This window comes from Amblyomma maculatum, chromosome 1 (genome assembly GCF_055883805.1).
Source record: "Amblyomma maculatum isolate TAMU_Amacu chromosome 1, ASM5588380v1, whole genome shotgun sequence".
Classification (NCBI taxonomy): Eukaryota; Metazoa; Arthropoda; class Arachnida; order Ixodida; family Ixodidae; genus Amblyomma; species Amblyomma maculatum.
In genome coordinates this window covers 302439050-302464057 of record NC_139344.1, presented here as the reverse complement: position 1 = coordinate 302464057, position 25008 = coordinate 302439050, and the positions used below count along the sequence as shown (strand labels likewise).

Genomic DNA, 25008 nt, shown 5'->3' with positions numbered 1-25008 from the left:
AAGGCTTCAATAAATGAAATGAAATGAAATCCCTAACTGCTCCCATTCCAAGTCTCTGAAAACTTCCTCTAAGCAAGCTGTGAATAGTACTGAGGAGATTGTGTCTCCTTGCCTAACACCTTTCTTTATGGGAATTTTGTTACTTTCTTTATGCAGAACTATGGTTGCTGTGCAGCCACTATATATATCTTCCAGCACTTTCACGTACGGCTCGTCTACCCCGATTTCGCAATGCCTGCATCACCGCCGAGGTTTCAACTGAGTCAAATGCTTTTTCGTAATCAATGAATGCTATGTATAAGGGCTGGTTATATTCCGAGAATTTTTCTATCACCTGATTGATGGTATGGATATGATCGATAGTAGAGTACAGTTTCCGAAAACCTGCTTGATCCTTTGCTTGATTGCAGTCTAAGGTTGTCCTGATTCTATTAGCGATTACCTTAGTAAATACCTTATACGTAACAGACAGTAAGCTGATTGGTCTAATTTTTAAGGTCCTTACAGTCCCCTTCCTTATGAATGAGGATAATGTTTGCATTCTTCCATGGTTCCGGTACTGTCGATGACACCAGGCACTGCGTATACAGGGTGGCCAGTTTTTCTAGCACGATATCCCCCCCGTCCTTCAGCAAATCTGTAGTTATCTGATCTTCTCCAGCTGATTTCCCCCTTTTCATAGTTTCTAATGCTTTCTTGACCTCGTCCTTCGTCACTGGTGGAACGTCTGACTGTTACGGTCTCGTTACGGTCCTGATTACTTTGGCTACTGTAGAGATCTGTATAGAACTCCTCGGCTACTTTGACTATCTTGTCCATATCTGTGATGATATCGCCCGCCTTGTTCCTTATCACATACATCTGGTTTTTCAGTTCAGTTCAGTCGTTCAGGCGAGTCCGACTCTTCGTGACCCTATGGACCATGTCATGCCACGCTTTCCGGTCTCTCACTATCTTCCTAACATCACATAACTTCATCTGCAGTGCTTCGAGGATGCCATTTAACCATCGCGTTCACTGCCTACCCCTTCTCCGGCGACCCTCAACCTTTCCCCAACATCAAATCTTTCTCCAGCGACTCCTCTCTTCTCATCAGATGACCAAAGTAGCTGAGCTTTAACTTTAGAATTTGACCCTCCAATGAGCAGTCAGGGTTTACGGTCGACAATATCGACTGATTTGACCTTCTGGCAGTCCAAGGAACTCTCAAGAGTCTTCGCCAGCACCACAATTCAAACGTGTCAATTCTTCGGCGGTCAGCCTTTTTCACAGTTCAACTCTCGCATCCATAGGTTTTGGGCATAGGTTTTTACCTATGCCCAATTTCTTCTTTACCGCTTTAAGGCTTCCCCCGTTCTTTACAGCATGCTCAATTTTCTCCAGGTTATACTTCCTTATATCGGCCACCTTATGCTTATGGATTAGCTTTGATATCACGGCCAATTCGATCTGGTCTGTTGGATTGAAAGCTTTCATACTCTGGCTCCCGTACTTGCCTTTATTGGGCGAAAATCATGGGGAGTGTCCGTGCGGTCGATGCTCCAACTATACCGTGCATTATTTATGAGATTTCTTCGGTACAGCTTACCTGCACTTGGAAATGTCAGGAAAACCAACTTAGAAATTCTACAGAGCATTCAAGCTCAAGCTCTGCGAACCTGCCTGGGATTGCCGAAATGTGTCTCTACGGCTGCTACCATTTTAATTGAACAGGAACATCCCATATCTACCTACCTAACAGTTGACTTCCTGAGGGCACATTTTCGACACATCTCCCGTGTTCCCTGTCATCATTTGGCCAGTCTTCCCATTACCAGGCCTCGTACATCGTTTACAGAGACCGTTAATGCGCATCGCGTTATTTTGCTGCCCCAGTTTACACTCTCATCTAGACCGTCCTCTCTACTATGGAGCCTGCATAAACCACACGTGCTTCTTTTAATACCCGGCATTAGGAAGCAGGTCGAGCTATCGCCGAAAGAACTAAAACAAATCACTCTTGAATACTTCCATGAGCACCATGCAAATCATTTGCACGTCTACACCAATGATTCAGTGAATGCCGTGAGTTCTTCAGGCTCGATGGTCATAAGGAACCTGCGCTGGAGTTTTCCGCATACCGCCAGCGCCGCCTAGTGGCCGTCGCGCCACTACCTTGGTAGGACGGCTAAGACTGCCGCGGCTGGAGGCGCTGAAGAGCGTCTAATTTATTGCGAAACCAAAGGCATGCTGCTGCGTTTAGAAGTGCTCTGTTAGGATAAAAAGATTGCTCTGTACTCTATTACACCGCAGCTGTACTAAACACAGCGGCGGTAGAACTCAGCTCAATTCAGGAGACTGGATGAGTACGGGGGATTGTTGAGCTTCTCGTTTGAGCGCTGCTCATTGCACTTCATAACGTGGCTTCTGTCGTGCCGTACCATACCCCTGCGGATAAAAGTAAACGGAGCGCGCTTTTTCTTCAATTATTTTTCATGCGTTTGATAACTGAAACTTGCAGTCGTGGTATGTGCGATCCGGTACAAGCTACGCCAGTGCCTTTTCACTAGGACAAATATTGTTTTCTTATATCCAGTGTAGAAGGCGTGATTTTAATTTGAACGAAAAAGCGTGCTCTGTTTACTTATGCCCGCACCTGTACATATAAAGTTCTGTTTATTCGCGTTTATCATAAATTGCGCAACCTGATGAGAACGTTTTGCGAAGGGCGCCTTTTTAGAACTGGGCGTGAGTGGGGCCATTGCAAGACGGATGGCAACTTAAAGTCAACAAAGGGCGAACGTAAGTGGCATCCCGATTTGCATATTGCGATCATCTAGATGGCAAACCGAGAGAGTTTGCAACCTATCCGAACACGCAGTATTTTGTCGGAATTGCAGAGTCGCGTACTGCCTTAACCGGCATGCTTTCAGTCCTGCATTAAACTATCGCAACTCACCTAGTGACCGTTCAACAATTTTTCAATAGATCAGTAAGTGAGCTGTGATTGAAAAAAGCTCCACAATTAGAGAATTCATTCGTTCGTTGTTTGCTTCGAATAAAAGACGTCTCGCTTCGGAGAAAGTGCTTTTTGCTTTTAAGTTGGATGATTTAGTTCGTTGGCTGAAGTACAGCTGAAAATAATCATGCAATATTTGTTTTAAGACACCTACGAATTAATCGGTAAATATTCTTCATATTCAATCGAGAACTTGCCTATATAAATATCGCGCTGTACAATCTAGCTGCCTCACCATGAATGATTGTTATAAGGCACGCATTGCTCGAGTCATTTATTTGGGCACGAAATAGTTAGTTAGTTAGTTATATGGAGTTTTATGGCGCATAAGCAACTGTGGCTATCATGCGCCAACCGCAAGGTTAGACGATCAAGTGGCTACAGTCATGATGCTCAGATTTGGTTTAAAACATTGGCTTCCTTTAAAAATCCGTGAACAAGTGAAAAATCAACAAGTGCTTCTTGGCCTAAAAGCAATGCGGGATGAAATGGGATGTGTTCTTTGTAAAATACAGTAAAATATTTTTTCCTGTGCTCCTCGAGTTGTGAGCATGAGATTAAAATATGATTTACTGTTAGCTCATGTCCACACATTTCACATACAGGTTTGCCTTTTTTCGTTAGTAGGAAGTTATGTGTTATGTGTGTATGGCCTATGCGCAGACGACCTAAAATTACCTCAATGAAACGTTTCTGATGTTCACATGATTGCCATTCTCCTAATATGGGCTTTATGAAGTGAAGCTTGTTCTCTGCTTCGCTTTCCCAATCAGCCTGCCATTTAGCTCGTAATTTCGTACGTACTAACTTCATTCCGTCTCTGTGTGGCATGTTGATTTGCTTTATTTGTAAATTTTTCGCACTTGCTGCGCATATATCTGCTCGTTCGTTACCCTTTATCCCAACATGACTGGGTACCCAGCAGAATTTGATAGTATGTTTTCTTCTTGTGATATTTACTATGTTGTGTATAATGTTTCCTATCAGTGGCTGAACAGCGTTTTTGGAGTTTATTGCACTGATGACGCTTAATGAATCTGTGTAGATGATGCTGTTTTTGATGTTCTTATCCAATATTTTCTCCACGGCAACACAGACAGCGTAGCATTCGGCTGTAAAAACTGATGCACACTGGGGTAGTCGTGTTATTTTCTCTGTGTTATTTTGTACTATTGCACTGCCAACATAGTCTTTAGTTTTTGAGCCGTCTGTAAAAAATGCAATGCAATTTTTATATTTTTCTTTTAATGCAAGGTATTCTTGTGATATATGCTCATGTGGTGTGCGTGTCTTTTGAAACTGCGTTAGTGTGAGGTCGAAAACTGCTGGGAGGGTGTACCATGGTGGGAGTGGTTTATTTCTTGGGGCAATACTTGGCAATTCACTAATGTCTAAATCTTGGCACATTTGTTCGAAGCGCATGAGAAGCGGCTTAATCAGCCGGGGCTTGTTGTTGAAGACTGTCCTAGAGGGACATTCCGTGACTACTGAATGACATAGATGTTTTGGTTGAGAACGAAGTTTCAGGATGTATGCACATGTTAGGTCGTATCGTCTGTCCTTTAATGCAGGTTCATCTGTTTCTACATAGAGGCTGGTTATTGGGGATGTTCTGTACGCGCCAACTGCTAACCGTAATCCAAGATTGTGTATCGGGTCTAGTCGTTTTAAATAGGATGTCCTAGCTGAACCATATACTATACAACCGTAATCTAACTTTGAGCGCACCACGGAGCGGTAGATTTGCAGAAGGCATGCTCGGTCGGACCCCCACCGTTTTCGCGACAGCACCTTTAGGACGTTAAGTGATTGGGCTGCTTTCTTTTTCAGATTGTTTATATGGGGAAGAAATGAAAGTTTCTTGTCGAATGTGATACCCAAAAATTTATGTTCATGTTTCACTGGTAGTATGGTTTGGTTGAGGTATAACGTGGGATAATTCTGTAAGCCTCGTCTCAATGAAAACACAACGGCCACTGTTTTTTGAGGAGAGAACTTAAATCCATTGCTGTCTGCCCAGGTAGCTAGTTTATTTAGTGTCAGTTGTAGTTGTCTCTCACAGGTGGATATGTTGGAGGAAGTGCATGCTACTTGCAGGTCATCTACGTAGACGGAGTACATTATGGACTTTGGGATTATTGCAGATAACGAGTTCATTTTCACTATAAAGAGAGTTGTGCTTAGAATACACCCCTGCGGCACGCCGTTTTCTTGTGCAAAAGTCGTGGAGAATACTGTGCCTAAACGGACTTGAAATGTACGGTTCGTCAGGAAGTCATTCAGGCAGCTCAGCATCCTGCCCCGGATACCTAGATCTGCTAGGTCGCGGAGGATACCGAACCTCCACGTGGTGTCGTAGGCCTTCTCCAGGTCGAAGAAGACCCCGACACAGTGCTGCCTGTGGCTGAACGCCTCCCGGATTGTGTTCTCGAGGCGGACAAGGTGATCGGTTGTTGATGATGCCTTTTTGAAGCCGCATTGATGTATATCGAGAAGATGCCGGGATTCAAGAAAAAAGGTTAGTCTGATGTTTACGATGCTTTCAAAAGTTTTCGCAATGCAGCTGGTTAGGGCTATTGGTCTGTAACTGCTAGGACATGTGGGAGGTTTGCCTGATTTCAAAAAGGGTACTATTATGGCTTTTTTCCAAGCTTCTGGTATCTTGCCAGTCGTCCATATTTTATTAAAAAAATTCAGCAATGCTTCTACAGCGGCTTGTGAGAGATGGGCGAGCATTTGATAGTGTACATTGTCAAGTCCCGGTGCTGTTTTTTTGCCAGAAGATAAGACTCTGTTTAATTCATGTATTGTTATAAGTGTATTGTAGTCGTCATTTACCCCTGTCCGAAGGGGAAGCTTTTGCTTTTCTGCTGTTGTTTTATGCTTTTGAAATGTGCGAGTGTAGTTAGATGAGCTTGACACATTGGCAAAGTGTTCGGCTAAAATGTTCGCTTGTTCTTCTAATGTTGTTTGTGTTCCGGGTGGTGTCAGCATAGGATATGTATAAGGGGTGAAATCTCCTGTAAATTTTCGGACCTGTTCCCACATTTTTTTGGAGGGCAACGAGCTGTTTATTGAGGACACATATTTTTGCCACGAAGTTTTCTCCGCGTTTCTCCGGACATACCGCGCTCTGGCTTTGGCTTTCTTGTAGTTAATCAGGTTCTCATGTGTCGGATATCTGCGGAGGATGCCCCATGCTTTGTTTTGTTCTTTTTTGGCTAATTTGCATGCCTCCGTCCACCATACTTTGTGTTTTTTTCTTGCGTGTTGTGACGTTTGTGGAATGGATAATAGTGCTGCTGAAATTATGCACGCGATAAACCTTTCATTTATTTCTTCTACGCTTAAATCTTCAGAATATACTTTTTCTAGCGCAGCGTTCGTTCTAAAAACCGACCAATCGGCGAGGTGGAGTTTCCAACGCCGTGGCCTCGATGGGATGATGGGTGTGGATGATGATAACTTTAAAACTGTCGGTAAGTGATCGCTTCCCAGAGGGTCATTTAAAACATCCCAATTAAAATCATTAAAAAGTGATGGAGATGTGAAGGCTAAATCAATGCAGCTCATTTTTCCAGAGCTGGGGCAACAATACGTCGGCTTCCCGGTGTTTAAAAGGCATATATTATTTGAAAGTATAAAGTCTTCTAAGATCTGTCCTCTGGTATCAGTATGGTTACTCCCCCAGAAGTGGGAGTGCCCATTTAAATCCCCAACAATCAAAAATGGTTCTGTCAACTGCTCAGTCAAGTCTTCTAATTCATGTAGTGTAATTGAGAGTTGTGGTGGTATGTAGAGGGAACATATTGTTATCGTTTTGTGGCTTATGATGGTTACGGCCACTGCTTCAAGGTTTGTTTTGAGTGGTATTTGTCTGGCAGGGACATCAGGTTGTAGTATTATGGCGACTCCTCCTGACAGCCTACCAGCATGCGTTCGATCTTTTCGGAAAGTTTTGAACTTTTTAAAAATATTTGTATGCTGAGGCCCAAGGTTTGTTTCTTGAAGACACACAGCTGTGGGTGTCATGGTTGTGAGGATATCTGTAATGTCTGCGTAATTTCTCAATAAACCTCTACAATTCCACTGTACTATGTAAGCCATTATGATATGTTGGGGATTAAGAAAGGTTACTTTACTTCAGGAGGGGTTATACGTGGTTTCCCCTTTTTTTCAAGTGAGTGCCTCCTCCCCTGCAGCCCAGAAGTGCTGGGGGAGAAGTCCATCGCCTCACCCGAGGCGCTGGAGGTCCGTGGTGAAGGCACGGACGACCGATTCTTAGGTCTACCCCTGGTAGGGGAAACCTTGCGGGCTCCCGACTCCGTGGTCGGCAAGCCCTCTTTTGGAACTGGCAGAGCAGCCTTTGCTGCTTCTGCCTGGGGCGAGCAGGATGGCCCTGCCTCAGGTTCCGAAGACACCTTGGCAGACGCCTGATTGCGGTGTAGTGCCTCGCCCTTGGACGCTACAACCGCATAGTCTGGTTTTCCAGTGAATAGAAAAAGATTAGTTTGTGCAAGTCGTTTTCTGGCCTCTGTAAATGAAATGTTCTCTTTTGTTTTGATAGTGATGATCTCTTTTTCTTTCTTCCAACTTGGGCATGATCTAGAATAGGCAGGATGATCCCCCTCGCAGTTCACGCAGTGTGGCGATGAGGCATCACAGTTTTCAGACTGGTGTTCTTTCGAAGCACATTTTGCGCATGTTTTGCGACTGCGACAACTTTGTGATCCATGGCCGTATCGCTGGCAGTTAAAACATCTTCGGGGGTTCGGTATATAATGTCGGACTTCAACTTTCAGGTATCCTACTTCGATCTTTTCTGGCAGTACGCTTGAGCTGAATGTGAGAATGAGATGTTTAGTAGGTATCTCTTTATCATCTCTTCGGATTGTTATCCTGTGCACATTTACAACATTTTGTTCTGCAAGACCTTCTAGCATTTCTTGCTCGCTTATGTGGAGAAAGTCAATGTCGGAGATTACACCACGCACGGTGTTCAAAGATCTATGGGCGGTGATGGTCACATTGACATCCCCAATGCAGTGGAGGTTTGGAAGCTTTGCATACTGTGTTTCGTCGTTTAATTCAAGCAGTAGGTCTCCGTTTGCTATTTTTGTGACTTTGTATTTCGGACCAAGGACAGATGAGAAACATTTTGACACTAGAAATGGGGACAAAGTTCGGGCCGGCTTTCCTTCAACTTCGGAGTGCACGACGTGATATTTGGGGAAGCTTTTAGGTTTTTGCAGGCATTCTGCAATTTCTTCGGTGCGCCTTTTTTTGTTTAGGCGATCAGTTTTTACAGTAGAAGAAGCCATGTAATATGTGTGTTGTTCGGCCAAGGTGCCAGCCGCCCACCATGGAGCCCAACAAGGGGGCAGGACAGGAACTTGCAACCAAGTCTAGTCCATGCCAGCTGTACACCCCAGCTATAACCAAATATGGCGGTACTCAGGGTGGTACGCCACACAAGGTTAACCCTAGCCGCCTGGAAAAAGAAAAACCAAGAAGAGAGGAGAGGACAGGACAGTTGTAGGAAAAGAGATAGGAAAGTGAAAGATGGAGGGGAGGACAGGAAAAGACGACTGCCGATTTCCCCCGGGTGGGTCAGCCCGGAGGTGCCGTCTACGTGAAGCTGGGGCCAAAGTGGTGTGTTGCCTCCGCCGAGGGGCCTTAAAGGTCCGAACTCTCGGCATCGGCTCAACCACCAGGATCCCCTTTTCCCCGGACACGGCGATGCCACGCACGGCTAAGCGTGGGTGCTGGGGTCCGTGGTGTCGCACAAAACACACAAACACCTGCTTTAACAGGTGCCCCCTGCGGGGGGCACGAAATAGTATTGATAAGCCGATCTCCAGTAGCAGTTGGCGCATGGGGAAGGGGGATACGTCAGTGTATAACCACACATATCCCCCCGTTAGATGGTGCCTGCGGCAATTTTCATTCTGTGCAAGAAACAAAGCATAGCAACTTTGCTGTTTAAAGTTCGTACAGATTTTTTCATTAACCGTCAGCGATAATAACCTCATCCTTCGATGTATTTCATTCTTGACTCTTAAGATAGAGAGTGCGGGTTTAGAATAAGCAGATTTAAAGTATGACAACTCTCCCCCACGCTCTCACATCGTAGGGAACCGATAATTTCCGCCTAGCTTTTATGAACAGGACAATTGCAGCCACTTAACTTTTTACATTGCTTGCAGTGCGAGCCTTTTAGATGCATGCTTCGCAGTGGATCTCGGTGTTATGCACTTTGAAGAATAAACAAAGGACAAATAAACCCATCAGTTGCTTGTCGTTCGTTTACGTAAATAGGCAAGTGCCGAAATGCGACTGCAGGCCTTTGTTTCTCTACAGATGCGTTCAACGGCATCGCCCTAACAACGGTGCATCATATTTCGCGACATACGAGGCACCAATTTAATCGACAATTTTTCTCATCACGAAGCTAGTTGAATCATTAGTGTTCCTCAAATGGACAGTAGGTGAGTACTGCATGCGTTCAATGCATTTACATGCGCAGTACTGCCAAATCCTACTGAATGTTATTATAGCAGTGAGGTCGTTTCATTTTGCTGTGATATATTTACCCTCCACTAGAGATGCTTCATAGCAGGAGAATATTATTTGCCAGAAAGTGTGCCCGTAATTCACCGTGCAGAGACGCTATACTTTGCAAGCGCCCAATAGCAAGAAAAAAAAAAAAAGACTGAACTCATAACCGTTTCAAACCTACGCATAGTGACTTTATAGCTTCCATGATGCAGCAGCGGCACGGCTCGTAGCCAAGATGGCATACAGCTGAGGAGGTCAGGTGGCGCCTTCAAGCAATTAAAAAGGAAACTCCAAGTTCTTCACAACATTAAATCTGCGATAAAATCATTATGCACGAAATAGAAAGCTCAAAATCAGCCGATGGGCGCAGCCACCGTACGACGAGCGGCATGCTCCGTCCTACTATACGCTTGCTCATTTTGAAACCAGGTGGCGCTGGGCGTCTGAATCAGAGATCTGTTGGACGATTAGCACTAGGTGCCCACGGCAAAACTACAAATGAGGCGGTACAGGGAGATATGGGCTGGGCATCTTTCGAAGTACGGGAAGCTCAGAGTAAAATATTATACGAGGAACGCCTGAGGAAATTGGAAGTAACAGATGGGCAGCTAAAGTATTTAAATTCAGTTCAGTTCAGTCGTTCAGTCGTGTCCGACTCTTTGTGACCCTATGGACCATGTCACGCCACGCTTTCCGGTCTCTCACCATCTTCCTAACATCACATAACTTGATCTGCAGTGCCTCGAGGATGCCATCTAACCATCGCGTTCGCTGCCTACCCCTTCTCCGGCGACCCTCAACCTTTCCCAACATCAAATCTTTCTCCAGCGACTCCTCTCTTCTCATCAGATGACCAAAGTAGCTGAGCTTTAACTTTAGAATTTGACCCTCCAATGAGCAGTCAGGGTTTATGGTCGACAATATCGACTGATTTGATCTTCTGGCAGTCCAAGGAACTCTCAAGAGTCTTCGCCAGCACCACAATTCAAATGCGTCAATTCTTCGGCGGTCAGCCTTTTTCACAGTCCAACTCTCGCATCCATACATCACAACTGGAAAGACCATAGCACGAGTTATACGGATCTTGGTTGGCAGACTAATGTCTCTGCTCTTTACTAGGCGGTCAAGGCTAACCATTGCTCTCTTTCCCAGAAGCAGGCGTCTCCTAATTTCATGGCTGCAGTCTCCTTCCGAGGTATCCGGAAGGAGACTGCAGCCATGAAGTATTTAAATACCTGTACTTAAAAAGCGTGGACTCACAATGGAGGAAAAGAACTAGGAAACTAACTAGTAAGTATGCTAGTCACAAGGACGGAGAAATAAAGAGCATTAAGCAACAGGTGAAAAACACAGAAGGTAAAAATTGGATAAATTTGATGGAAAAGAAACAGAGTGTGGAATTATACCGTAAGTGGAAAATGCAGATCAGGAAGGAAGATTTCTTTGATAACTCAAGAGGCAGTGCCCTACTTTTCGAAGCTAGATCAGGGTGCCTTAGAACACGCAGCTACAAAAAGAAATTTAACAATGGAGATGACGCATGTGCTGTATGTGGAAACTCCAGTGAAACAATTGACCATATTATACTCGAATGTAATGGTATCCATCCAGAAGTTGATGCAGGCGCAATCACTGTTCCTGAAGCTCTGGGGTTTAGAGATACCAGTGGCCGGGTAAATAAACCGGCGGTGGAAACTAGCAAAAAACGACAGGAAGATTGGTGGCTTAAAAGCAGAGAAGTGACATAATGTTAGTAATGTAGGAACAAAAATTTATTAAATAGAATGCTGGTTTAGTTAACCATTCTAAATCAATAATTAAGATATACGGAGAAAAATGAGCATGATAGCTTCTGCTACTACCCGTTTCAAAGGGGACGCTCCTATATTCCATCCATCCATCCATAAGCGCGCCCCCTGGGCAGTGCAGGTTCCCTATACCCTCAATACAGAAATAAAAGTTAGGACAATTCCCCAGACTTCTTCAACAGTTGCAGAGCTAACCGCTCTTCGTGTCGCAATTAGGCATATCAGTCAGCAGAGCCCTCAGCGGTGGTCTATTTTCACAGATTCAGAAGCAGCCCTGCAAGCCTTAAAAGCGGCTCTTCGCCGTGGAGCCCATGAACAACTCATTGCGGAAATACGACAAATTCATCACTGTGCAATTAATGGAGGTGTAACGAGGTTTCTTAGCCTGTGGATCCGAGAGAGAGATCTCGCTGAAGAGTCAGTCCGAGGCTTCTTTTTCTACAACATGATCTCGCGCCGTGCGTTTGCGGTGCGCATGCCTCCGAAACTCATCTTCCTCTTTACAATTACCCCCTGGCGAAAAGATGAGCCATCCTGGCGGCTCACGGTGATAACACAGACGGGTCATAGTATGATTTGAGGCGGCCCACATGGACAGTTTCGCAGTTACGTCGGCGGAGATCAGAGGGTGGCTTCACGAGTTCCACGATATAGTTAACTGGGGAAGTGCGGTCAAGGATCCGATAGGGCCCATGATATTTGGGTTGAAGTTTGGAGGAGAGACCGGAAGTTGTAGATTGCAAGCGAAGCCAGACTAGAGAGCCGGGTTGGAAGATGTCAGGAGTGTGAGCAGAGTCGAAGCGAGACTTTTGGCGTCCCTGCTCTCCTGATGTCAAAGACTGAGTGAGCCAACGGCATTCTTCAGCGTGTTTGGAAGCTTCAGACACAGTGGTATATTCAGATTCCTCTGGCCGATAAGGCAGGATCGTGTCCAACAGAGAGGAAGGTTCATGTCCGTAGAGGAGAAAAAATGGTGAGAAGCCAGTAGTAGTCTGTGTGGCGGTGTTATAAGCATACGTTACGAATGGTAGGAGCCGGTCCCAGTCGGAATGGTCTGGTGCAACGTACATGGAGAGCATATCGCCCAAGGTGCGGTTAAACCTTTCCGTCAAGCCATTTGTTTGTGGATGGTATGCCGTAGTACTGCGGTGAGTGATGTTGCATTTTTGCAATAAGGATTCCACTACTGCCGAAAGGAAGACGCGTCCTCTGTCACTCAAGAGTTCGCGGGGTGCACCGAGCACAGAATGAAATGGTGCAAGGAGAAGGATGCAACATGAGATGCCGTAGCCTCAGGGAGAGCCGCGGTTTCAGCGTAACGAGTCAGGTGGTCAACGGCTACGATAACCCAGCGGTTGCCGGCAGCAGTGTATGGAAGCAGGGTATAAAGGTCGATCCCGATGCGGTCAAAAGGTTGCGAGGGGCAAGGAAGAGGCTGCATCGGGCCGACTGAGGTGTGAGGGCCAGACTTGCGACGTTGTCAGTGGGCGTACGAGCGGATGTACTTGCGGACGTAAGTAAACATACCACGCCAATAATAGCGAAGACGAAGCCGTGAGTATGTTTTAAAGGCGTCGGCATGAGCGTACTGTGGGTCATCGTGAAAGAGTGCGCAGATTTTTGACCTCAAGTAAGCAGGGATGACAAGTAGCCACTTCCTACCGTCAGATGTGTAGTTACGGCGGTATAGGAGGCCGTCGCGAATGGCGAAGAGAGTAGCCTGGCGGTGGATAGCCCGAGGTACTGGTGAAGCCGATGGATCCGAGAGGAAGCTAATAAGGCGAGCTACCCAAGGATCCTGTTGTTGCTCACATGCAATGTTGCGCAAGGAATGCGTCAACGAAGAGCACTCGACGCGGGAACGGCAGGCACTGGGAGGTGGTAGGGGAGAGCGGAACAAGGCGTCGGCGTCATTGTGCTTCCAGCCGGAGCGATAGATGACACGGACATCGTACTCTTGGAGACTGAAGGCCCATCGGGCTAGCCGGCCTGTAGGGTCTTTCAAGGAGGACAACCAACACAAGAAATGGTGGTCCGTGACGATGTCGAAAGGGCGGCCGTACACGTAAGGGTGAAACTTGGAGATTGCCCAAATGATGGCTAGACATTCTTTTTCTGTGACGGAGTAATTAGATTCCACTTTCACCAACGAACGGCTCACGTAGGCAACAACTTATTCTTCAAAACCGGGTTTTCGTTGCGCAAGAACAGCGCCGAGGCCAACACCACTGGCATCTGTATGAATTTCAGTGTTGGATCAAAGTGCCGTAAAATGGGAGGCGAGACGCGGAGACGGCGCAGTGTTGTGAAAGCGGTGTCACAGACGTTTGACCAACCGGTCAGGTCGTTGTCGCCACGCAGGAGGTTCTTAGAGGCGCAATAATAGTGGCGGAATTTCGGACAAAACATCGGAAATAAGAGCATAGGCCGATAAAGCTGCGGAGCTCCTTCATAGTGGAAGGCTTCGGGTACTCAGCAACGGCGCGAAGCTTGGCAGGATCAGGAAGTATGCCGTCTCTGGAAACTACGTGGCCTAAAATCGTGAGTTTACGAGCGCCAAAGCAACACTTTTTCAGGTTAAGTTGGAGCCTAGCTTGGATCAAACAGTTCAACACGCACTCCGAACGGAGAAGGTGGCTCTCGAAATCAGAAGAGCAGACTACAATGTCATCTAAATAGCACAGACAAGTTTTCCACTTTAGGCCATGGAGTATCGAATCCATCACGCGCTCAAAAGTGGCCGGCGCATTATAAAGTCCGAGGGGCATGATGTTGAATTCCTATAGGCCATCAGGTGTTACGAAAGCAGTCTTGGCGCATGCGGCATCCACAAGAGGTACTTTCCAATATCCTGATCGCAGGTCTAACAACGAAAAGAATTCAGCTCCTTGTAAACAGTCTATGGCGTCATCAATTCGAGGCAGCGGATAGACGTCTTTGCGTGTGATGTTGTTTAGGTGCCGATAATCGACGCAAAACCGTATAGTGCCATCCTTTTTCTTGACAAGGACGACAGGCGAGGCCCACGGACTACTGGACGGCTGAATGACACCCCGCTGAAGCTTGTCGTTGACTTGGTCTTCAATAATTTGTCGTTCAGTTGTCGAGACACGGTATGGGCGCTGGCGCAGCGGCTTGTGGGTACCGGTATCAATCTCGTGGGTGACGGTAGCCGTGCGGCCGAGGTGGTTTCTTGAAATATCTAACGAAGAGCGATTCTTCTCCAGTAAGTGAAGAAGTTGGGAGCGCTGTTGTGGGGCGAGGCTAGCGTCAACAGAACCAACAAAGACTTGGGCTCCATCGGAAGAAGTAGGCTCAGGCAAAGCAAGTGAGATGACAGGAAGAGAGGAATCAGTGCAAATGTCCGGGATGATCACGCCGTCGATGAGCTGTACAATACCAAGGCACTCACTACGGAGGAAAGAGCAGGGGCTCAGCAAAGGGTTGGAAACCTGAATTAGGCTGCAGCCGTCTTGGACAGTGATCACAGTGTAGGGTAGAAGCAGGGCGTGGCGAGATGCGAAGCACTCGGAAGGGGAGAATATGATGGCGCCGTCAGGTGCGGAGAGGCAGGAAACAGGAATGGTAATAGATGAGCGTGGAGGGACCTCGATGTCGGCAGTCACAGTCAGCTTGCTGGGCGCAAGAAACAAATCGATATCCGAAGGGGCGTTGCACGGGAGAAGTTCGATTTCGGCGCGAGCGCAGTTGATAATGCCGTGATGGTCGCGGAGGAAGTCCCACCCTTAAATAAGGTCATGTGAGCACGACGACAGAACGGCAAATTCTATGGTATATAGGAAGCATTGAATGAAAACGCTGGCTGTGCAAGCCGCCAAAGGCAAGACACGCTGCGCATTAGCAGTGTGAAGCGAAAGGTCAGGTAAAGGCGTCGTCACTTTGCGTAGCCTGCGGAACAGTTTTCAGCTCATCACAGACACAGCAGCGCCAGTATCCACAAGGGCTAAGACAGTCACACCCTCCACAACAACTTCAATTATATTCGCAGGGACGAAACGAGGCCTTATATTGTTCGACGCACTCGCAGTTCTTGCCTCGGGAACTGCGCTAATTAGTTTTCCCGAGGCTCGTTGGTGTAGCGCCGAATCGGTGAAATCGAGCGCCTCGGTGATGAAGAGCGGCGCCGAGCAGGTGGTCGATCGGCAGCGGAATCAAGGTCGGCAGAAGAGGGACGTGGCGTATATTCAGCAGGCCCATAAGCGTAGAGTCGAGAATAATCTGTAGGCGGCACGACACGGCGACGACAGTAACGCTTAATGTGTCCAGCAGCACCACACGCGTAACAAATTGGTAGATTGTCCTGTGTACGCCAAGGGTTCGAATGAACCGAGGTCGGCCGAGGAGGATTGAAAGGGGCTGGCGGCGGTGGAGGGCGGGCGAGAGGGGGAGAGCGGAACGAGATATGCGGTTCAGTTCTGGAGCGTCTGAGGATATCGGCGTACGTAGTGGCCTCTGCGACTGGAATCTGCCGAGGAGTGATTGGTAGCGCCTCAGCCACTTGATCCCGAATCACAGCTTGAAGGCTTGGGGCTAGGTTAGGAGGAGGGCCCTGAACGCTTTAAAGAAGGGACAATTGTCGGGCGACCTCCTCGCGCACTAAGTCCTTGATCTGGTCGAGCAGCGCTGCTGGTCGCCGACACAGCGAGGCTTGATAGTGAATCAGGCTGTATGGATGGTGGTGGGGCTGGAATGCGCTGTTTGCAGAGCTCATCATATTTCTGGCAAAGCGCTAAGACTTCGGCAATGGTGTTGGGGTTGCGAGCGACAAGCATCTGAAATGCGTCTGCTTCGATGCCGTTTAAAATATGCCCGATACAAGTAATTTCTGGCATGGACGCATCTAAACGTGTGCACATACTCACAACATCTTTTATATAGCTGGTGAAGAATTCACTGTGTTGCTGGCGTCTAGATTTCAGGTGCTGTTCGGTGCGCAGCTTTCGGAGAGCAGGGCGGCCAAAGATATCGGACAAGGCCCGCTGAAAGGCTGACCAAGTGGTGAACTCTGCTTCGTGGTTGTGGTACCAGAGACTGGCAACGTCCATCAGGTAGAATACAACGTCGTTGAGCTTCAGGGCTTCGTCCCAACGGTTGTGGCCACTTACCCGCTCATAAGAGGTAAGCCAATCTTCCACATCGTGATCATCAGTCCCGCTGAATATGGCCGGGTCCCGCTGTCGGAGCGCTCCTGGGCACATGACGGGGGTTGGCAAAGAAGCAGAGGGCTGGCTCACATCGGTTGTCATTGGTGCAGCTGCGTAGCTCCAGGATGGTAGATAAAGGGTCGAATCAGCACACTCCACCAAGTTGTAACGAGGTTTCTTAGCCTGGGGATCTGAGAGAGAGATCTTACTGAGGAGTCAGTCCGAGGCTCTTCTACAATACGCGGTGCGCATGCCTCCGAAACGCATCTTCCTCTTTATAGAGGACATGACATCATCTTCCAATGCCTTCCAAGACACAGCGGCATAGCGGGCAATCTTCGGGCGGACGAGGTCGCACGAACAGCCCACCAAGACGGCGATTGTGTGTTGATTCCCTTTTCCAGGGCAGACGCAGAGGGCAGGCTTCGCACACTTGCACGGGAACACACACTCCTTGTGGAATTCTGGCCAGTTTGCGGACTGCCGCTTAAAATCCCTGGACCCTGACCTGAAGCTCCGGCTTCCACCTGGCCTAACCCGATGCGAAGAAACTTTGCTGTGCCGCCTGTGGGTTGGTGTAGCATTCACAAACTCTTATTCATTTATGATAGGCATGGCAAACAGCCCTGCATGTACAAACTGTGAGTGCGACGAGTCTATAGGCCACATTCTTTATGAGTGCCCCATATACAGTGAGGAAAGACAGTGTCTGTGCCGTACGCTGGAGCATCTAGATGGACGCCCATTGACTGAAATTAAGATTTTAGGTCCCTGGCCACGGCGATCGTCTGCGGTGAAGGCCTCCCAGGCACTGCTCCGCTTTATGAAAAGCACAGGCCTAATCGAAAGACTGAGTTTGCTGTTATGTTAAGTGATATGACTGTGACATGATGTGGCATGTCTGCGATGTGACTGTACGAACTTCAACCATCCCTCAGTCACAACTTTTATACCCCCCCCCCCCCCCCCCCCTCCTTCCCCCAGTGCAGGGTAGCAAACCAGTTGCTTTTACGGGTTAACCTCCCTGCCTTTCCTCCTCATCTTCCTCCTCCTCCTTGGTTGATTACGCGACAAACACCATATCATTTTTCATGATCTCAAGTGGCGTCCAAGCCGATTTCTGTATATCGAATTATCGATATATCGAACTATTTGGCAATCCCCTTCGAGTTCGATATATCCGGGTTCGACAGTGTGTGTGCGTGCGTGTGCACACACATATATATACCATATTTACTTGCATATTGAACCCACCTTTTTTAAAGAAATATTAACAGCTTGGAGATAAAATTCATTATGCGGCATTTTTTTTTTTTTTTTTTTTTTTGCGAGAGTCTTCCATCCACCCTCCCACCCATCAGTCATGACATCTTCATTTTTCACTTCAAAAGGAGTTTGCTGCTTCCAATGACTGAAGTGACAGTGGACAGCGCCCACCGGGCCCAATCATGGCATGGACTGAAAACTAGCACGCTTGTGCAACTGGATGAGCCGAGAAAGTAGATGCTAGTATACCAGTCAAGGCCCCTGGCACACTGCCAAGTACGCAGCGCAAAAGGAGGGTTTCTAGTTGGGCTAGTTTGTGACTGACATGTTCAAACATCGTTGCGCTTAAGAAAAACCAACGTAAAGAACGACACGAAACACAAGAGCGCAAGGCATATCACGTTCACCGTTGATACGATAGCTACTTTGCTGACCTGTCAATTTTTGTGATGTTTTTATGTGTAATGCTATATATATGTGTTCACCGCAATAAAATTTCAGTTGATAGTTTGAACTCTTGTGTTTCATGTCATTCTTTACGTCTGTTTTTCTTAAGCGCAACGATGTTTGAACAGAACGCAGTGCAAGCTTAATGAAAGCCACGCGCGGTACTGGCAAAAGCAGAAGGCAGAGCTAACAAATGCAAGCCAACAATCGCAAACTACCACCCTTCGTCTCGTCATATCTAAGCGGAAGACGATGCCGAAATTGAAAGTGAAAGGACGCATCCATGTTTGTGTCCATGAAAAAGGGTGGATAAATGAGGCATTAATGCTCGACTGGCTGGACACTGTGTGGGGGAAGCGACCAGGCACTCTATTGCGACTGTCATTGATGTTGGTCCTTGATAGCTTCAAGGACCATTTCGTCGAGTGTCAAACAGAAGATGAAGGAGATAAAGACCAACCTGGCTGTCATCCCAGGCAGCCTAACATCAGTCCTGCAGCCGTTGGATGTCTCCATTAACAAGCTGTTTAAAGACAACGTGCAGAAGTTGGACGAGTGGATGGCCAGTGGAGAACACGGTCTCACTCCCACTGGAAGAATGAAAAGGCCGCCTTTGGAGACTGTCTGTGAAGGGATACTGGCAGCGTGGGACAGGGTCTCTCCCAACATTGTGGAGCAGAGCTTTAAAAAAACTGGACTGTCAAATGCGCTTGATGGAACCGAGGATGACACTATGTAGGATGCTAGCTAAGAAGGTGACGACGGCCGCGACGATGTCAGCCATGGCTCGGAATCCAGTTTTTCCAGCAACGACTCCGACTAGACAATGTATTTGCACTTAATAAAGGAAAGTGTTTTGCTTGTATATGATGCCTCACTTTTTGGGATATTGTATATTGCAAGCTATATCCTTTTTGCGGGTGAGTTTTTAAGGCATGTGTGCGAAATTTTCGCGTAATTTGCGCACCCCCTTTTTGAAGCCTTAATTTATGAAAAAAAAAAAAGTGCTCAAATTATGCGAGTAAATACAGTATCTGCAAGAATGTTTTAGCAAGGTACTGCATAACGCGGTGAGCCAGTGGCCACACAACGCGGTGCAGGTGGCCACAGCTCTGCAGGAGCTTCCTATGAAGCTTCAAGGAAAGCCATGAGTAAGCTGACAGCTTTCAAGCTTGCTGTTCAGCTCCGGTCATTCTTTATGCATAGGTGTCACATACATTTTCGACGCTAAGAAATACGATATTGCCCACATCTGTGCCATTGTCAGATAAGAATATACAGTGAAAGCTCGTTAATTCGAACCCCGATAACTCGAATTTTTGGATAATTCGAACTACACTACTTGGTCCGGCCAAGCTCTATAGAGATCTGTGTATAAAAAAGCCTGTTAATTCGAACGAGAGTCGGTTCCGCTACGAATAATTCGAAATATGCGCCGCCGCGTCTGGGCGGCTGGGCGCACATCACGTGGCAAAAACAAAAAAAAAAAGTAAAGAAACACCTCTGCGATTGGAAGGCATAATTAGAGGCTGCGCATGTCCAAAACGGGGACAGAAGATGGAACCAAGCAAAACCATGGAAGAGTGGGTAAAACTTAAATGGCGCCATGACCGGCTCGGCGACATTGGAGGGAGGGGACGGCGGCCACGGCAAGATCAGTGCATGGCCGCGGCGGCGGCTGCCTACTTTCTCTCCTGCGCAACCTCCGTAGCTCGCAACTAAATACTCGTTAATTTCAACCCTGTTAATTTGGAAATAGGGATAAGTACTGTCGGCACAGTCCCAGCCAACGCCCATGAAAAGCTATGATCTCGGACGAACACTATGGTTAAACTTTATTTTTTTGTGATAGCCATCCATCCTTCCACCTATCAGTTGTCAACGGAAACACGAGAGTCAGCCGCGATCATGATGCCGGCTTTTAGCAAAGTTCGCTTCAAAAGCCGCTTCGTTCCAATGATTGGCGTGGCAGTAGACAGCCCCTGCCCCAGTGGCTCATAGCACGATAAAGCGAACTCCAGACAAGCACTGGCACTTTGCCAAGTTTGAATCCTCCCCCCCCACTGGAGCTAAAGTCAAAAGATAAACACGCCATTATCGCTGCGCAGCATCTTGGCTCACTGCCAAGAAATGTGTTGTGGACCCTGGTGCGAAACGGAGGGACGTGCTAACGAGGGACGCGCTAACGACTGACGCTTTTATTTATTTTATTTTTTTTTCAGATTCCTAGGCACAAATTGGGGCTGGGTGGGTTCATTATGCGAGCGAGTTCGAGTTCGTTACACAACTAAATACGGTACATTTACTGTAATACAAATGGCTCTTGACAGTTTTTTCGAGGCCATTCGATAATTCGAACATCGGATAATTCGAACTTTTTTCCCGGTCCGGTGAAGTTCGAATTAAGGGGGGACACTGGTCTTGGAAACTATTTTTCTTATTTACCAATCGAAATTGATGCAACTTGGTGAGTTTGTGTAGTTTTTTGTGCGGATTCCAAAACTGCAATTATTTCTTTTGTAATACAATTATTTCATAATATAATTACACCAATTAGTCTAATTCTTACAAGAACAATTAGAACAATTACAAAATGACCACTGAGGAAAAACTTCAGATGAACCTATTGCTGGACACTAGAACAAACGATAAACACAATGTTGCAAGCAGATTTTTGATTGAGCAATTATTTCTTAATTTATTGCATAACAAAGTTCGAAGGTAAAAATATAGCACTATAATGGTCACAAAAAAAAAAGCCATTTTAAAAATTTTCAACAAGAAATTAAAAAATCTACTTGCAACATTGTGTGCTCCACATATTTGGCTTCATGCTGAAAAAGGCCATTTAAAATGGCCAGAAACCTCCAGGAATGTAGTCTCTTTGCTTTCCAACGTCTAAGTGTCCCCTTTTTCACTTTGATTAGCAGTTGCAGCACATTCAGTTGTCACTTTTTCGGCTGCGCGAATCACATGCAGGCAGCGTTTTTTTTTTTTTTTTTTTTACGTACGTCGTTTTGCTACGTCTTTGCATCAAGACCGCGGTGAGGAACGTTTATTGTGGAAAAGAAATGTAATTTGGAGCTGTTTGCTGCTTCCCAGTGCTCTGCATTGTACGGGAAGCAAGTGCATTCACTAAGGACTATGAACGAGGTCCGATCGGCGCAAACACGCGGCGAGCTCTACGAAGACTACATGTCCCGCAGGTTACGCATTGGAGGATAAGTTTGACTGCGATTTCTTATCCATGTTCACTTTTTTAAATGCCAATATCGCCGCCGTATGTTTTACACTTCGCCAATCTCGGCAAACTGCTTAGATCTGACGATCGTGAACTGCGCCTCGCCAAGCGGACTGTCCGCCGCGCTGCCGTCGTCGTCACGATAACAATCCGACTACCGCTTCGTTGCTGGAGTTGGCGCGAGTTCAAGCTTTTTTTGTTTTGAGCTTATCTTTCTGCTCATCTGTGGCCTGCGATATCACTGTCGCAGCGGGTGCGACTGCTGGCAGTAGCAGTCTCTCGTGCTGGGGAACACGCTAGGCCTACTTCAGGCTCGTACACACGATCGTTCGGCGCACGATTTTAGTCGGCCTGAGCGCGCACAGCCGGGGCAGGGCATCACTTGAGATGATTAATCAACTATTTTTTTTTCTTCACTTTTTTCACAAATTCTTGCCGTGAATGCACCTCGCGGTTTGGAACCAAGCGCGGCTGGCGTCACGTCTCTGCCGTCTCCCCGCGGCTCGGGCACGCCGAGCAGACGCTGTCAGCCAGCTCCATCAACGCGGTGACGCCTTATCGTCACGTGCACCCCGAAAGCCAATGGGATTGCAAATGCCACGTTTTTTCTTTTACTATTTTTTATGCGACCAATGGGCGAATGTAAACAGCAGAGGCGGCAATTTGAAGACTAAAGGCGGCTCTTTCGAATGAGACCAAGATGACTACGGTGCAGCGCACAAAATGGGAGCTAAGCCTCGCGGAAAATGGTTGTTTCAGGGGTCGTTTTCAGCCCAAATTTGGGCGACATCGATTATATAAATTGGCATTGCGACTAAAATACCGACCCTACAGATGAAAAACTTAGCAGATAGGTGGATAAAGAGCACCTGATTTCGCAAATCACATTTTCTAAAAAGTGATTTTTTTCGCGATGTTTTGGTCTGAAAGACCCGTGTCCCCCCTTCTTTTAGAGCTTTTAGTGTATATGATTTTGACGCGAAAGATAACCACAGATGAAAATCAAAATATCGAAAACAATTAAAACCAATAACAACTCCTGACAGGGCAAGCCCATGCCGCAGAAATTAATCACTGGGCCACAGATAGGTTATCATCCTTCGCTTCTGTAAGGTTTTTGCACATCCCTCTGACCTCCTAACAAGCGTAATTTTTTTGTATAAATATGGAAAACTGTATTCTAATGAATAGTTGTCAGTTCGCGCATCGTCTTGTGTTTGTTCCGTTGTGTGAGAAGTTTAGTGTGCCAAAAAGCGGCATGTACAACCAACTAGGCCCAGTTCTCACTCTCTTGGTGTAACGATGCTCTACGCTATCTTACCTTTAACGTGCAGTGGCAGCGATGCTGAAAACCGCCTACGTGCAAGTTATTTTGCACAGGCTATAGTAACATTGATCGAATCAAGACTCGGCGGCGCATTGCGCAGACGTGCAAGCAGTTGGCACCATATTGCAAGACAATGCAATGTGTCATAAAACGTGCTTTGACCAGAAGAAAAGAAACAAAACCTCAGCGATGAAATGAAATGCACCGAAGTAAACGTGGGCATAGTGTAATGAAGTGAGATGCGTATTCTATGCCATTTGGCAAGTCTTCAAATAAAAAAAGTAAGCTGTGCACGGCTTCGACACATGCAGATAAAACCCATCCTTTCAAAGGCCACCGCTACCGAGTGCAACAGCTGATGCCCATGCTTGCGCATGCACGCACCCTGCTCCGCTCAGGCCCTTAGCAATGGTGATGGTCCCCGCTGCTAGAGGCCAGGGTTTTCACAGCAACAACATTGCAGTGGCTCGACTTTGCTAAGCCTAAATTTTCACACCGCTTTCGACACACTTTTTCTCAATGTATGAGAACAGCACGTGCCTCTGCTATGTTTTACCTTTCTCCAGGGGCGATGGCAGGCAGTGATTGAAATAGCACTCCGACTGACTGCACACAACATCCCCTCGCGGATTTCTTCATGACAGCCCATTTCCGTCACATTTCACGTCGTTCTTTTCGTTTTCTTTTTTTATAAAACATTCAGACAAATTTTTGTAGTAAACGCCTGGCTGGCCAGAAAGCTATCGATGTATCCTATACGCTGCTGAAAGTGGATCATTATGTATGGTTTATTTTTACATAGGGGCAATGGGGAAACTGAAAATTCCAAAGGTTTTGATTGTTATATCTGGAACCATTAAACTACACTGTAGAATGCGCTGTGCTTTAGTGCCTATGGAGCATCTGCCTGGAAACACAGTAGTCTCTGCTACTTTGCTACTTTCGCATTTGGAATGTGGCACTCCAGTAGTCAAAAGCTGCAAAATTAACAGGGCAAAAGGCGACACGATGCGAAGAATGTTTCCTACACTGGCGCAAATTGACCATGATGTCTCTGGTACAGACCAACTCCGTCACCTATCAGACACGTCGTGTTAACAGGATTTGCTGTAAACACTTTCCAGGTAATCTTTCCTACATTTTATTTTTATTTTGGTTTCCATTCTGCACTGTCCTAACGAATCTTACATGCAAAAACTGGATATAAAAAAACCTGGATGCAATGAAAAACAGGACTTTTTAAAATTTCGTTACAACCAGGTTTAACTGTATAAATTTCTTTTTTTTTTCCACTTTTGCTCTCAAAAGAGTATGCCTCGTATTATATGCATTTTTTTTTTGTGCCCCTGAAAAATGGCTGTAATTGTTCATGCTTTCCCTCACTGGCTGGCATGCAATATTGGGTCTTTTTATCTATGTGCAAATAGGCCCTACTGACCATTGTAGGTAGGTGTGGTGCCAACAGAGCGCCCCATGGATGACCGGTAGCTGGATCCTCGATCAAACTCATCCTCCTCCCACGGCCGGGGCCGGTCAATGTCTCGCGATGGAGCTGCCAAAGGAGAGTTGAGTAAGACAAAATCACGGCGTTGGGCACATGCAACTCACAGGCATTGACAGGGTTGTCGTAGCGCAACCGGTATGCTGGCTCCTTGCTTGCCGATGGTGTGCGAGAAGCATTTCGCGGATCCACATGCGTCATTTTCCAGGCCCGGTACTTCTCCCGCTCTTTCACTGTTTTCAGAAACACCTGCATGTTGTAGTTGCAATGTTAAGGATTTTAGTGCACAAGCAACACAAATGTGCAATACAGTGCAATACAGCTGCTCTGTATCGGAACTGCATGCTTTCAGCAATCACGCACTAAGCAGCCAGAGCCAGACGTCTTCAACGTACATTGCGACCCCCTCGTTCTGACGCTGAACTCGAGAGGTCAGGGCACGCTCGGCATTCTCTCGGCGGTCACTGTTGGCGTATGTACCGAGGAGCTGACTTCGGAAGGCCGGCCACGTAGAGAATGTGGCCTCGCGGTTCTCGAACCATGTCCGAGCAGCGTCTTCAAGGCTGAAGTAGACGTTCGGCATTTTCGCAGTAGGCATTTTCGCAGCGTCGTCCCAGCCGTTAAACGTCGCGACCCTTTCATAGTGAGCTAGCCAGTCCTCGGCGTCTTCAAACTGCTCACCGTGAAATGGTTTAGG

General features: G+C 46.9%; 1 protein-coding gene across 6 annotated transcripts in view; it reads right to left on the bottom strand.

The window, feature by feature from the left end:
* Positions 1 to 25008, bottom strand: part of Unc-115a (actin binding LIM protein Uncoordinated 115a) — a 265949-nt gene that overhangs the window by 34571 nt on the left and 206370 nt on the right. For all 6 annotated transcript variants that reach the window (XM_084577455.1, XM_084576663.1, XM_084575542.1 and 3 more), the window contains 2 exons: positions 24419 to 24560; positions 24249 to 24362 (listed from right to left, as the gene is read on the bottom strand). In XM_084577455.1, the coding sequence (XP_084433581.1) occupies positions 24249 to 24362; positions 24419 to 24560 (256 nt within the window). The remainder of the gene's footprint in view (positions 1 to 24248; positions 24363 to 24418; positions 24561 to 25008) is intronic.